The following is a 14146-nucleotide window of genomic DNA, read 5'->3' on the forward strand; positions in this document are numbered from 1 at the left end:
AAAAAAGGTTCTCCTCAAAAAAAAAAAAATGAGCCACTGCTTCAGGTTTTCTTCTCTATCACTGGCATCCATTTCACTCCAATGAAAAGTAAATGTCAGACTAGAAAATTAACACCCTTTCTTTCAGATCTTGTCCCCCCTTATTTTTATATTATTAATTGAAAATGTTCATTCATTTTCAAATTTCCTTGAACATGTGAAGAAAATTGGTGGGCGATGAATGGTTCAGCAGACCCCAACTTTTATAGCAGATTGAGGAAATGAATTTGTGTCCCCCTTCAGCTTGGTAGCCACCTATTTTCTAGGTATAATTGGGTCCTTATGTGTTTAGTTTCCCAAACTTTTGTAGACTTTCCTCCATCCGCCAAGAACTGACTGGGGTATGACAGTTAAATGGAATCTTTCATTGCTTAAACTGCTCTTCTCTGAATTCAAATTGGGCTCCAGGGCACTCTAAATCAATCAGGACCCTGGAGCTGAGCTGCTACTGATTTGTGCCGATATTACATATTTAGATAAGATTCAAGACAATCTTGTTTCCATCTTGCCTCTGATTGGCATTTCTGCAGTTAACTCTTCATTCCTGGGAAGTGCAGACTGCTCTGTCTAGAACCTTCATGCTTCCCTCTGGAGGCAGTAGAGGATGGGTAGTGGGGCTCTTCCCCTTTCATCCTCCTCTTGGCAGGAGAATGCTTCACGAATACAGGGAGGGGAAAGCTGAGTTGGGAAGGCTCTCCGATTTTATGCCCTCAAGGAACCCATAACCCCTGTCAACAAGGTGCAGTCAATAGGTCTCCTCTACCTTCCACACGTACTCTGGAGTCTTTCCTTCCGGGATTTCTTTCCTTCTCTTCCATCCTGGTCTTCCTTTGGGATCGTTTTCAGATGGGTTTTTTTTCATATAAAAACAGATGTGTATGTGTGTGGCAGTGGGGTGGAGGATGGGAATCTTAGTTTGAGTCTCAGGCTTGACCTGCCCCGACCCAGGGACCCACCCACCTCCCCCTCACACACACACACACACACACACACACACACACACACACACACACACACAGAGAATCCGGACAGCTGCGGACTGCCCACCTCTTTCATTTCTCACACGTCAACTCTTGTCCAATTTCAGTGGCTCTGAGTAAAACAGATGGCTCTTCTTTATGGAAGCTTAAACGTAACATGTGGACAAATTTAAGGATTCTGTGTAGCCATGGTTCCCTGAAAATGGACTCTATGCAAATACACTCAGAGGGAAGAAGGATGATCACCAGTGCAGGTCTCATTGGCCAGACTATGAATGTGTATCCCACCTTCAGCTGCTAACCTTGAGTCTTGAACTTGAGTGCAGTCTGGCCAGCAGTATAGCTTTGAGGCCCCCCATTTCAGAGCCTGATGTAGGCTTGGGATTCAAGGTCCATTGAAAGCCGGGGAAGCTCCTACCTGCTCCACCCAGCTCCAGAAACAGGGTTAACCACATGGCAAATTAAGGAAAGATGTTTGGGTTACAGTTAGAAAGAGAAGCAGTTAAAGGTTCATCTCAATACCCTGAATCCTAAAAGAGCTGATATTGTTATGCGAATGATAGTTCTGGAAATCATTCGTCAGTGGGAAACACAGTGACTGTAATGAGGCTCATAAACCGTCCTGGAGATCCAGAGCAGGGCCGGACCCTTTTGGGTTTTGAGGCCCTGAGTCAAAAGAGGAAAACAATGAAGATAAAAGAAAACAAAAATCAGCCAAAAGCCAGCTATTTCTCTAGGTTTTATCTATACAAACTAATTCTTTGGGATGGGAAAGAAACCTTGCTTTCAGGCAGGGCCACAGGTAGTATACATTTCAGTGAGATCACCAGATGTTTACTGTTAAAGCCCTCTTTGGGCTCTAAGAACAGGTCCCCCTCATGGTCCCCCTCTGATTGGCCCTGAGAGTTGACGCAGAGACTCTGGGAGGGAAGTGACCCCACAGAGGAAGGTAGTTGGCTCGGGTGGTGATGTCGCTCAAGGAGTACGCAAAGATAATGGGCTAAATAAATAAATCCTCTTCCTCAGGGTATTCACCCCAGGTGGGCACACCATGATGCGAGAGAACCCAGAGGTTTAGAAGGTTAGAAATGAGGCATCGGCCGCTTTACGATCACTATGGTTACCAACATTTTCACCCAGGTCAGATTCAAGTAACGGTTGTGGTGGGTTTCCATCTTATTTAGACACCTCTGGTTGGTTATGGGGCTGCAACTGGAGTAGGTTGTGAGGAGAGCCATGTTTTTCTGAAGCCAAGCAGGTGGCACCATGACGTGGCACCATCGGCAGAGGAGTCCCTCACGTGGACGCCAATGTGCTCAGAAGCATTGCTGTGTTTGTCAGCATGTGGATGTCACACGTGAGCCCTTCTGACACGGTACTTAAAGCGCTGGCTTCCTGCAGGTACATTTCCAGCATCCTGAGCACAAGAAGAATCATTTTGTACTTTTTTTGTTGAGAAGACAGACTAGCAATCCTTCCTTAACGATTGATTACTTCTGAAAACGCACATGACTCAGACCTGTGCTTGGGTTACATATTCTCCAGAAATCTCAAGAATATTTACTCTGCAATGAACCAATAGTTCCAGGCAGAACCACTCTAAGATCATCCAAACAACCACTCCAAATGAGCCTGCCAACCCAACACTTCCCTGCATTTTCTAGATTAGCTGAGCTCCCTTCCCTCAGTTCCAACTGTGTAGATAAGAAACATACTGAAAAAAAATTTTTAAACATGGCCATAGAGAACTTGTTCTATCAGATAGCTGTGAAATTTAAATAGAAATGTGGAAAATAATTTCTCTTTTCCCCCCAGGTAACCTATATAACCTATAAATTATTAACCTATAAATACCTGTTCATACCATAGAGAGGAATTTTTCTAACATTGGAAGTATTCAGATTTTCATGCTTTTGGAACTTAACTAACAGCACTGTCTGGCCCCCTGAAGTGAAAAATGCTTCTCTCCGTGACCGCAATTCAAAGAGACATTGGTATAATAGATATGACAATTTAAGTGGTCTGAGCTAATATTTTCACAAGCACTTAAATATAAAATGTAATGGAGCCTTTAAGACGCTCATCATGACTATAATTCTGAATTGCTATAAACTTATGTAATCTATGTCCACGTCCAATTCCTATCTTGAGAAAACTTATAATAGAAATAAATACAGTGCATATGTATTTTTACTAATGGCTGACTCAGAAAAGAAAGTGTTCCCAACCGGGTCATATCCTGGGGATAATGGTATTAAATGTTCAACACTTTCCAGACAGTGTTTTTGGTTTTTCCCTTTTTTTTAAATTTTTTGTATGGACTGTTTGTTTTCAGAATTCCCTAAGCCAAGAATTATATATTATACACAATTGCTTAAACCCAGATATTGTATATTATAGAATAATTTTAATAATTTTAAATATTAAACAGCACATCACGTTAAAGTTTCATTAGGATTAACACTGTGTTCTATTACCCCTGTCTTGAAGACACTACCTATTTTTTTGACTAAGAAAATACATCTGATGTTTGGTAAAAAGAAAACAAGTATTAATTCAAATTTATTATCCTACAAGTTCAGTATTTTGAGGGAAATCTATCTGTGAACATGAATGCTTTAACCTATGAACATTAATTAACACAAAAACAAGTCAGAAACTGCCAGTGTTTAATGTAACTTTTCATTTCTCTGACATCAGATTGCCCAAAGAAATGTTGCAAATCCCTGGCTGAACTATAAATCCCCAAATCAAAGAAAATGATAAGTCTCACAGAATTCCCAGGTCTAAGTAACCACTTCACCATGTTTATTTATGAGTCTATGACTTCCTGTTTGGAAAATTTCCTTGACACCTCACATTGTGTGCATTTGTATTAAATTCTATTCCCTATAGTTTGAGGCATAGTCTAACTGGAACACATGGCTAGAAGGTTTAGAGACTGTGATACTCAGTCAGCAAGAGCAATGACCCCCCCACACACCAAGCAGCCTCCTGGATAACGCTTTATGAAGACAGTTTTTCACTGCTGACAAGTCGGCTTCTGTTCTCAAGTACTCCTGCTGCTTTTCATAAAAGACGCTTCAGTATGGAGCTGGCTCTGAAACCAGCTGTGCCCTTGCTTTGGGTGGTCATTAACAAAAGAAATGCTTTAACAGCATCTAAATTATATGTGCCACCGTTATCATACTTTGCACTGGCCTTCAGCAAGTCTACAGTTGCATGTTGAAGATCTACATTTTGTTGTAATGAATAATTCACTAAATAATATTTCAAAGGGTCAAAAAATATCCCACATGTGAGAAGTCTATCTACAGAGGAACTGATTTACTTGCGAATACTCAGAACTGAAGCTTAACAAAATTGATCACCAGGTATATTTAAATTTCCCACAAAGTTGCATCATGATTTTAAAGTCAGTGAGACTATTTCACAAGGAAATGACATAGTGTTTCCTATTCCAGGGTTGTCATTTTACTGTTTATTGTAGCTCTAAAATGTTTTCCAGTAGAACCAGTTCAAGGTAAATTAAAGAGATGCCAACCGGCATTTCACAAAGGAAGTGGACTCCTGTTTGGAATATACCAAGGATCATATTAATTTACAGTCAACCATTATGATTTCAATCAAATTCTTAATATTTCACTTTATACAGCTAATGCTCTAGAATAATTGAATGAAATTATCTTTCTGTGGCTTAATTTGCATGTAAACAAAAGGAAGAACTAGCCTCCGTTTGATATTCCAAGTGACAGTGCAAACTCAGCTCGCTCCTTATAAATCACTCTGAAAGATTATTCTCTTTCCTTTTTTCACTTTGGCCTAAAAGTGTCCTCCTAGCTGCATTAATATTATGTCTCCATAATCAAGTTCTGGTTATGTGGAGATGTTCAGAAACATGCATTGATCCAAGGAGCTGATTAAAATGTATGCTGAATTGTCTGAGGAAAAAGAACACAGTACAGATGAAAATGCTAAGAAGTGACTTCCTATGAAATTTATTTCACCACTATGGGTATTAATCTCTAGGAAGTTGATCTAAAAATTAAACTACAATTACTAGCCCTTAATTAGAATGTGAGCAGCTTCTATATTTTCTGCCTGGATGTCTCATGAGCATATGGATTTCTTGCTAATACTGACCTTTCCTACATTTAAACAGTGATGTACAAGAGGTAATTGGGTTTGAGGAAGCATGTAGCAACTCCCACGAAGCCTTCAATTGCTTCTCTGGGGTATGGAGGCATCAATTAAAAATTTTTTTCTCTTTGCATTCTACTTGATAGATAGTTGCCGCAATAATGGCAATCACTGGCATCGTCATGATGGCGTATGCAGATAATTTCCACGCTGATTCCATCATAGGAGTAGCATTTGCAGTGGGCTCGGCCTCGACATCTGCACTGTATAAGGTATTTTGTGCACTTCCTTATGTACTCAACTGTCATTCGCAGCTTAGACTTTTAAGTAATAAAAGAAGGAAGGACAAAGAAAATCTTGACTTGCAAAAAAAAAAGATGGTTTAAATAATAACAAGTACCAATTATTGAGTACTTGCTACAGGCTGGGTGCTTGCTAGAAATTTTCACCTGTGTTAATGCACCTTTATGAGGCATAGGTACTTATCCCCACTTTCCAGATGAGGAAACTGAGACTTTGAAAGATTAAGTAACTTGTCCAAGATCATCCAGCCAGGAAGTGATAGAGCCAAGATTTAAACTCAGACTGGTCAACTCCAAAGCCCGTGGTCCGTGCCCCGAACCCTCCCAAATCATCCATCAGTTATAGCAGGAGCCGAGGAAGACTTCTCCCCTATGTTTCTTTAATTAACTACTGAGGTCATTATTTCAACTACCATGAGGTATTAAAAATACCTTGAGAGTTTACTGTTTGTTGCATATTAACCCCGTGCCGTGTTATGAGCTAAATGAAGAGCCTCTTTTCCTCTCTGATGGATACTCTGGGTTTGTACTCACAGTTCTTTCTCCCCTGGGGTGGCCTGTCATCAGTGAAAGCTCTATTCGGAGTCACTGTCCCTGACTTCAGAAGTGAGGATTAAGAGAGCAGATCTAAAAGGTTATTCACAGAAGCTCCACTTTTCAGAGCCAACTTTCTGGATGTAGCTAAAGAACTGTTCCACTTTCACCTCTCTTGGGGTTTCAATGAGAAAATCCTCTCTGAAAGGCAGAAAATGCCCTTTGCATCCCCCCCGGATGCCTGTTCCGATTATTCATCAACTCTGCTGCTCAGAGGACATTGTGTCTATTTCCATATCGACATTTCCTGGCCCACTGATTCTGTGACAAGCTTGACAGGTGTTCACTCAATCACCATTGGTGTCTAACTTGCCCCCAACTGAGTCTCCACGGAGATGTGTGATGGGACCAAATACCACGAGCACGTGCTCAAGTTCTCTTAAGTCTCTCAAGAGAAGAAAATGATACGTTTAGTTGAAATTAAAAGCAATACCCGGACTTGCTATATGCCTGGGATGGCTCTTTTATAGAGAGAATTCTCCTGACCATGTTACAGATGTATTCATTCTGGGAGTGGTAATATTTTGCTGACATGCACAAAATCGTATGTGCACCATAGAAAAGAGATACTCTGTGCTACATTGTTTAAGGATTAATAAAGGAAGCAGAGGGGTTAAAAAGCCAAGAAATATGGACTAGAGAACTGGCTCCTCCCCAGCCTGATGGGTGATTTAGGTTAGCTATACATGTCTCCTTGCCATCTTTTTCTACACACAGATTTATAATCCAGAAAACAAAGACCATCTTTTTTTAAATCTGGAGAATACGGTACTTGTGAAAATATTTTAGGCTCAGAGAGAAAAGTGCTTATAAATCCATGGCATTGTTACTATTTCTCTCAGTAATATAATGATAGGCTCTCTCTGTCCAATTTAGTTTTCAGTACCTGTCAAAATAAGGGTAAAATGAATCCCATGCTTGAAGAGAAGAACTGACAGCACCTCAATCCTAGATGTTTCTGGGCTTGTCTGCACTCTTATTTATCATCCACGCCATAGCCATAACTGATGGTGGTGTTTTTCCCAGTGTTTCCCTGTGGCACAGAAAGTGGAATTCATTTTATGGCATTTGCTGTTTCATATGAAGGCTAGAGGGCATTTGAATTCCTTATCTCAGCAGCACATTTAGTGCCATGGAGATGGTGGGATAAGAAGACATAGAGCCTAAACCCTGGGCCAGTTAGTTCATGATGTAGAAATTGCCTTTCTGATACAGCAATGTCCCTGACTGTGTGGCTAATGAGTTCCTTTCTCGTTCTAGGTTTTGTTTAAGATGTTTCTCGGAAGTGCCAACTTTGGTGAAGCAGCACACTTTGTCTCCACTTTGGGTTTCTTCAACTTAATCTTCATCTCCTTCACCCCGGTCATCCTGTATCTCACCAAGGTGGAGCACTGGTCCTCGTTTGCAGCTCTGCCGTGGGGCTGTCTCTGCGGGATGGCAGGGCTCTGGCTGGGTAAGTGGCCCTGGGTTTTGCCTTCCATTTCCTATGTCACTTGACCTCTCCTTGGAGAGTTAAATTGTCATAGTAAGATTATTCCTTTGGGTACCCCTGTCCTCTCTTTCCCAAACTTACCTAACGTTGGTTAATGGTTGCAAAGTTCTTTGCAGATTATTGCTTGATTAGATCAGAGCTATCCAGCTAGTATGCCTCCCATGGGTTAAGTGTTGAGCTGATCACCACGGATCCTCAAGTAGCCTCGTCCATGCTTCATGATGTACTGTATGATGTTACTGTGTTCCGTGTGTGGCACAGTGTGTCAGGTGGGGGGGAGAGTGGATGGGGGATTCAAGGGACTCAAAGTGGATCAAAATGGCAGGAGCACCAAGTGCAGAAGGAACTGGGGAGGAAGGAAGGAGATGTCATTCGGGAGGGCAGCAGGTCACGGAGGGCCTGGAACGCCATGTTGAGGGGATTGGCTTTCAAATCCACTTAATGATCTTTAAGCAGGGAGGTGACAGGCTTACATCTGCATTCTAAACAGTCTACTCTGGTCGTGTCTGGAGAATGAGTTTGAGATGGGAAACCCTCACCGAGAAAGAGAAGATGACAGAACAGGACGAGGTGGCCCTGCTAAGTAGGCTGTGCCTAGCAGATGACGAAGAAATAGCCACCTGGAGTGTTTCTCATGTTCTGTCTCCCAACTCCCCATGACTCTGAGGCTGTCTGCTTCACCTGAGCAGCTGGGGGCTCCCACTTTCCAGCTGCGCTTTCATTTAATGTGAGAGGAACCTCAATATAACAAGCCCATTCTTTCCTCACCAAGCAGTTGAATAACAACAAACACCCAATGACTCAGTGTCTCTGCTCAGAATCAAACCCCTTTCATTCTGCTCCTCTCCCCCCGTTCCACCCAGTAACAGCACCCTCTGCCTACTCCATGTTCACCTGCCATACTGGACCTGCAGGACATCTGCCGCCCCTCAGTTGACCTTATTTATCAAGATGACACAGTCTGAAACAGCACTGCAAGTCTTAGGAGGGAAAAAGAATGCCCTTGTTTTCGTTCCCACAAAGACATTGGGTCATCTTCTTCTACTCTGGCCCAGGCCCCTAAGGGGAGCTCTTCAACTAGACAGGAAACACTCACGAGAAAGATCAAACATTAACTGTTGATCCTTTAAATTCTACTTTTGAAGGCCAAAAATGTGTAGTTATGACCGCTCACAACCTGTGCTAAATTGAGTAGTAGAAATCAATAGCAGTCTTTCCATAAGACCAAAACACCCTAATTAAAAGTGCCTAGATCTCTTCCTGGCCAAAAACAATCTAATTGGGAATAACCATAGCCCAAATTTCACTACCTCTTGGCCCCAGCTGTGACCCGTGATCTCCAGCTTGCTGCAAAGTAGCCCTCCACCCACGTTGATCCCTTGGCACCTCTAATACGTGCTCCTAAGCAAGCCTGCTCAGGCAGGGCATCACCCATGCTAGCCAGACCCTGCAGTTCTCCACCAAGCAGCGTGATCTCCACACTGCACTGGGTGCAGTGCCACCCAGCTTAGAGCTGCCCCACAGGCTCATCCCCGTGCCTGGAGCCCTCTCTGTGCCAGGGTTGCCCTGTGACAAAATGAGGAGACAGCCTCTCTCCTGACTGTGTTACACACCCCAGGGTTTTACAATCTTCAGTGCTTCTGCTCTTGAGTTTTTAGTGCCACCTTCTCTTCTCCATAGGAATCAGATATGATCTAGTGAGAGCAGGGCTGGAGACAGATCTGAGAGGCAAAGAGCAGGCTGAACTCTGACCCCAACCCCCATCACCTATAACTATGGCTTCAATCTGCTTAGGTTCACCTGGCCTCATTCCTGCTCTGGCTTGGCCATAGCCCACGTGCAGATTGACATCATCCATTCACCTGACATGTCTGAGGCCCACTTAAACTCGGGCAGGGCCCCGTGCTATAGACAACATATTGAATTATGTATTCTTGTCCTGAGATTGTCAAAAGAGCTTGTAAGTGTTCCACCTAAAGCACTAAGGAAAAGCAGTGAAGCCACTCGGTCCTTGTTGAGTGAGAAAAGCTCAGTTCTCAACCAAATACCAATACTTCCTATCAATCTGCTAAAATATCCAGTTCAGCCAATAAAATGACAGTTGGGAAGTTTAGCAAAGTCTGTGCTGTGTTTAATAAATTCCTGATTTGTTAGAACAGGTCATATTTGACTCCCTAAACTTGAGGAGAGAGTTGAGATGCTGGAATATTCATTCCCATTGCAGCTCTGCCATTAAGGAGTAGTTATCAACTTAGGAAGGTCCTCTGCCTTGATTGCCACTACTATTGTATGAAAATTATGAACAAGCCCAAGTTTTGTGAAAGTCCAACCCACCGTCTCTAACTAACAAGCAGGAGTGACTCCAGATGACTAAGTTAGTGAGCTTAATTAAAGTAAGAATTATAGGTAACAGTAGAAGAATAAACACTGTCCTAACTGGAATGGTTCTAGAACCATCTTTGGTTCTACAGAGAATGGGCAACAGCATTTAGAGTCATTTCCGTAGAGATCCTTTCTGAATTGAGGACTTTTTGTAGTTGTTAAGATTCATTTCTCTAACCCCTAAAATAAACATTAGCTTGAAATCTATTAAAATAATGCTATGTAATTTATCATTTTCTTTTCGAAAACAAGTAATTTTGATCATTTTTGTGTAGATAATTATTTTAACTAACTTTATATTTACCTAAAAATGTCAGAAGATATGTATTAAATGGTATCAAGTTATACCTACAGTTGGTTCTGTGGACCTGCCCTGGGGTTATCTGTGTACAAATCAGGATGTGGAAAAGGTGCCTGGGGTTCGGTGAATTACACTGCACACAACTTTGTTTGCTCATGTAATGCTCACCCCAAAAGAGAGGGAATAATGCAGCATAGGCCATCCTTGGACAGATCTTCTGTTAGGCAGTAACACCAGGGCCTTTTAGTTATTCAGGAATATAGCATGATATAGTAAAGTAACAAGGGAGAAAGCCCCAATCAGTCACCAGCTTTCAACCTCTGGCTCAACTTAATAGTGCTAATGAGCAGGGTACTGAATTGATTATTTCACTTCTTTGCATGGCTCCCTACCCCCTTTGCCAACCAAGAGATCAGGCAGCCAGGATAGCAGAGGAGGAAAAAGGAATATGACTATTTCAGGTACAATACATATGAATCCATCTCCAGAATTAGAGGATTAATTGACCAATGGTACAGATAATTTAGAAGGCATGTTTAGCATAGACATGGATTCTTTTATGTTAAGAAGGAAAGAGCCCAGCATAGCAATTCCCCTTTATCCTGTATATCCTCCTTTATTTTACAGCCTTCAACATCCTGGTGAATGTTGGTGTGGTGCTGACATACCCAATCCTCATCTCCATCGGAACAGTGCTCAGCGTTCCTGGAAATGCAGGTACTGTACGATTTGACGTGTGCACAGGAAGTCTCCTGCTTGTGTTTGTTTTATACCCTGAATTGTTTCTTCGAGCAATTGTGAGTTATGTCACTTGCCTGGGAAGATGTTTTTAAATATCATGAAGGTGGCAGACAACAGAATAACTATGCATCACATTTTAAATTTCCAGCTACAAACACTGTTTTAACTTGGTTGTGCTTTTAGACTTAAATACCAAATGTATCATTTGGGTTTCATGTAATCTCCCTGACAACCTCATTTTGTGGTATTTTTAGAGGAAGTCCTATGGAAACAAAAGGCATCCCAGGGTAGGAGTCTCAAACATCACTAATGAAAGTGTAGGAAACATACAAGGTGTTGGCACCACATCAGACTCTCCATGGGGAGCTGTGAAAGACTCTCCTGGGGGCACAGCAGATGGCCCTCTGGAACAGACATAAGAAAAAAGCAATTTGACTCACTTCAGGGACAAGAGGAGAAGCTACTTTTCCAGGAAAATCTTTCTAGGTAAACTGTCCGTGGGACAAATAATGAAAGTGGGTTATCTGGATGACTGTATAGTCCTTCTAATTTTAAAATTCTATTTTTCCAAGTCTTAGGTAGCCATCTTTCTTTACCCCCAGTACAATCAGCAAATATTTATTGAGCACTTACTATGTGATCATGACTATAGAAGAGACTGGGAAAAAAAGATATTGTTCCCATAAGAAACTTACACTGAATATGGAAAACAAGACCGACATATATGAAATAACTTAGAACTCTACAAAGTAATTTATCATCAAATTGTGTAAAACACTCCAAGGACTATAAGATATTTAGAGGAAAGTCATATCAGGGAGGAGTGGAGTTGTCAAGGAATTCCATTCATTCATCCATGAATTCATTCATTCGATAAATAATTTCTGAGCACTTAGTATATGCTAACAACTGTGCTAACACCTGGTGATAGATCCTGAATAAGACACAGCCTCTACCCTCAGGACCATGTAGTGTAGAAAGGAGATGAAAGGAACTGAGTAATTACAATGTAGAGAGAGAATGGCTTTGATAGAGGTATGTACTGAATGCTCTGAGTGCACACAGGAGGGGCATCCAAGGAGGCTTCCTGCAAGAAGAGTAAAGGGAGGGATCTAACAGAGGGTTTAGCTGGATGAAGTGCATATGAAGAGGGAAGAGCATTCCATGCAAAGAGAACAGCATATATATGATTCCACTGCTAGTTACATTCCTGCAAAACTGAAAACAGGGACTCAAAAATATCCTTGTATGTGAATGTTCATACTATTTACAACAGCCAAAGGTGGAAACACCTAAATGACCATCCAGAGATGAATTGATAAACAAGTTGTGATACAATGGGATATTACTCAGCCATAAAAAGGAATGAAGCACTAACGCATGCTACAGTATGGTTGAACCTCAAAAACATTATGCTAAGCAAAAGAAGCCAGATACAAAAGGTCACATATTGTACGCTTCCATTTATAGGAAATATCTAGAATAGGTAAATCCACAGACACACAGCAGGCTGACGGTTGCCAGGTGAGAGTAGTGGGCTGGGGAGTAACTGCTTAATGGGTACAGGGTTTTATTTTGAAATAATGAAAATGTTTTGGAAACAGATGGAGGCGGTTGTACATTAAGCTGTACAAAACGAATGTACAAAATGCTACTAAACTCACTTTAAGCCGGTTAATTTTATTTTATATGAAATTTACCTCAATTAAAATTTTTAAAAAGACTAGCATGTGCAAAGACCTAGACATTAATAAGCCTGGCTCTTAAAAAATCTTCAGTGGTCCAGTGAAACTGGAGAAGCATGAAGGGATGCAGAGGAAAAGTATTAAGAAATAAAACTGCATGTACACACTGCTATATTTAAAATAGGTAACCAACAAGGACCTACTGTATAGCACAGGGAACTCTGCTCAATATTCTGTAATAACCTAAATGGGAAAAGAATTTGAAAAAGAATAGATACATGTACATGTATAACTGAATCACTTTGCTGTACACCTGAAACTAACACAACATTATTAATCAACAATACTCCAATATAAAATAAAAAAAAATTTTTTTTAACTGCAGAGGTTATTCAATCAGATGGCATTTGCCTGGAAGGGTAAGTATGATTTAGAGAGAGGGAATGGAAAGCAAATGGAGAGAGTGGTATTGATAATGACGTGGAAAAAGAGAAGATGAGCTTGAGAGAACAAGAGAGACTTTTGGAAATCTCTTAGAAGTAGCACTGATGGGGTCATTTGTTTTCAGAGAAGCTTAGAAACAGTGATGGACTGACTGACTTGCCGTTCCTTCCCTAGCTGTGGATCTCCTGAAGCAGGAGGTGATATTCAATGTCGTCCGCCTGGCTGCTACCATCATCATCTGCATTGGGTTTCTGCTGATGCTATTGCCGGAGGAGTGGGATGAAATTACCCTGAGATTCATCAACAGCCTGAAGGAAAAGAAGAGTGAGGAGCATGTGGATGATATCACTGATCCCAGTGTCCACCTGAGAAGCAGAAACAGGGCCATTGGGACTGTGTCCATACCACTGGCTTAGAGAGGAACACATTCTGAACGCACGTGTATGTATATTCTGTGAATATAATAAAATTTTCTCACCACCTGTACACTCAAACGACAGTATTAACTCTGAATTTGCATAAGTCATATGTGAAATAATGCTAACAATAAAAGTTTACATTTATATGCTTATCAAGGAACTGGTGTAAATAATCATAATAGATTTTTTTATTAAAACATATTCATACTTGTTCTATTTCTTCTGGGGTTTTTTTGGGAGGGGGAGATTTTCCCCTAATTCACAAAATTTTCTCAAAATATGAGGTTCTATTAAATTATGGGCTTGTCATTACCTTTTTCTCACCTGGAACTGAGACCTTTTCATTCAATCAGAAAAAATTGCATAAGAGGAGAAAGTACATGAAAAGGATACACACTTTACATATATTTAAGTCCAATAAGAGCCTTCAATTTGAAAGCTGGAAAGTAATTAAGTATCAACAGAGTATCTTCCATATGCAAGACCTACACTAGGAACAATGAAGACGTGAAGATGTAAGACTCCATCTGTACTTTCAACATGCTTACAGGAGTACAGAGCATAAAAGAGGTTAGAAATATCTCTAATATGAGGTAGACATTTGGAAATGGTATAATGGTTATGGAG

At 41.1% G+C, this 14146-nt stretch overlaps 1 protein-coding gene across 1 annotated transcript in view; it reads left to right on the forward strand.

The window, feature by feature from the left end:
- Positions 1 to 13589, forward strand: part of SLC35F4 (solute carrier family 35 member F4) — a 284934-nt gene extending 271345 nt beyond the window's left edge. The window contains exons 5-8 of the mRNA XM_060003436.1: positions 5306 to 5431; positions 7316 to 7508; positions 10858 to 10947; positions 13275 to 13589. Of these exons, the coding sequence (XP_059859419.1) occupies positions 5306 to 5431; positions 7316 to 7508; positions 10858 to 10947; positions 13275 to 13516 (651 nt within the window). The 3' untranslated portion in view covers positions 13517 to 13589. The remainder of the gene's footprint in view (positions 1 to 5305; positions 5432 to 7315; positions 7509 to 10857; positions 10948 to 13274) is intronic.
- Positions 13590 to 14146: the final 557 nt, after the last annotated feature.

The sequence above is a fragment of the Delphinus delphis genome, chromosome 2 (genome assembly GCF_949987515.2).
Source record: "Delphinus delphis chromosome 2, mDelDel1.2, whole genome shotgun sequence".
In the NCBI taxonomy this organism is placed as follows: Eukaryota; Metazoa; Chordata; class Mammalia; order Artiodactyla; family Delphinidae; genus Delphinus; species Delphinus delphis.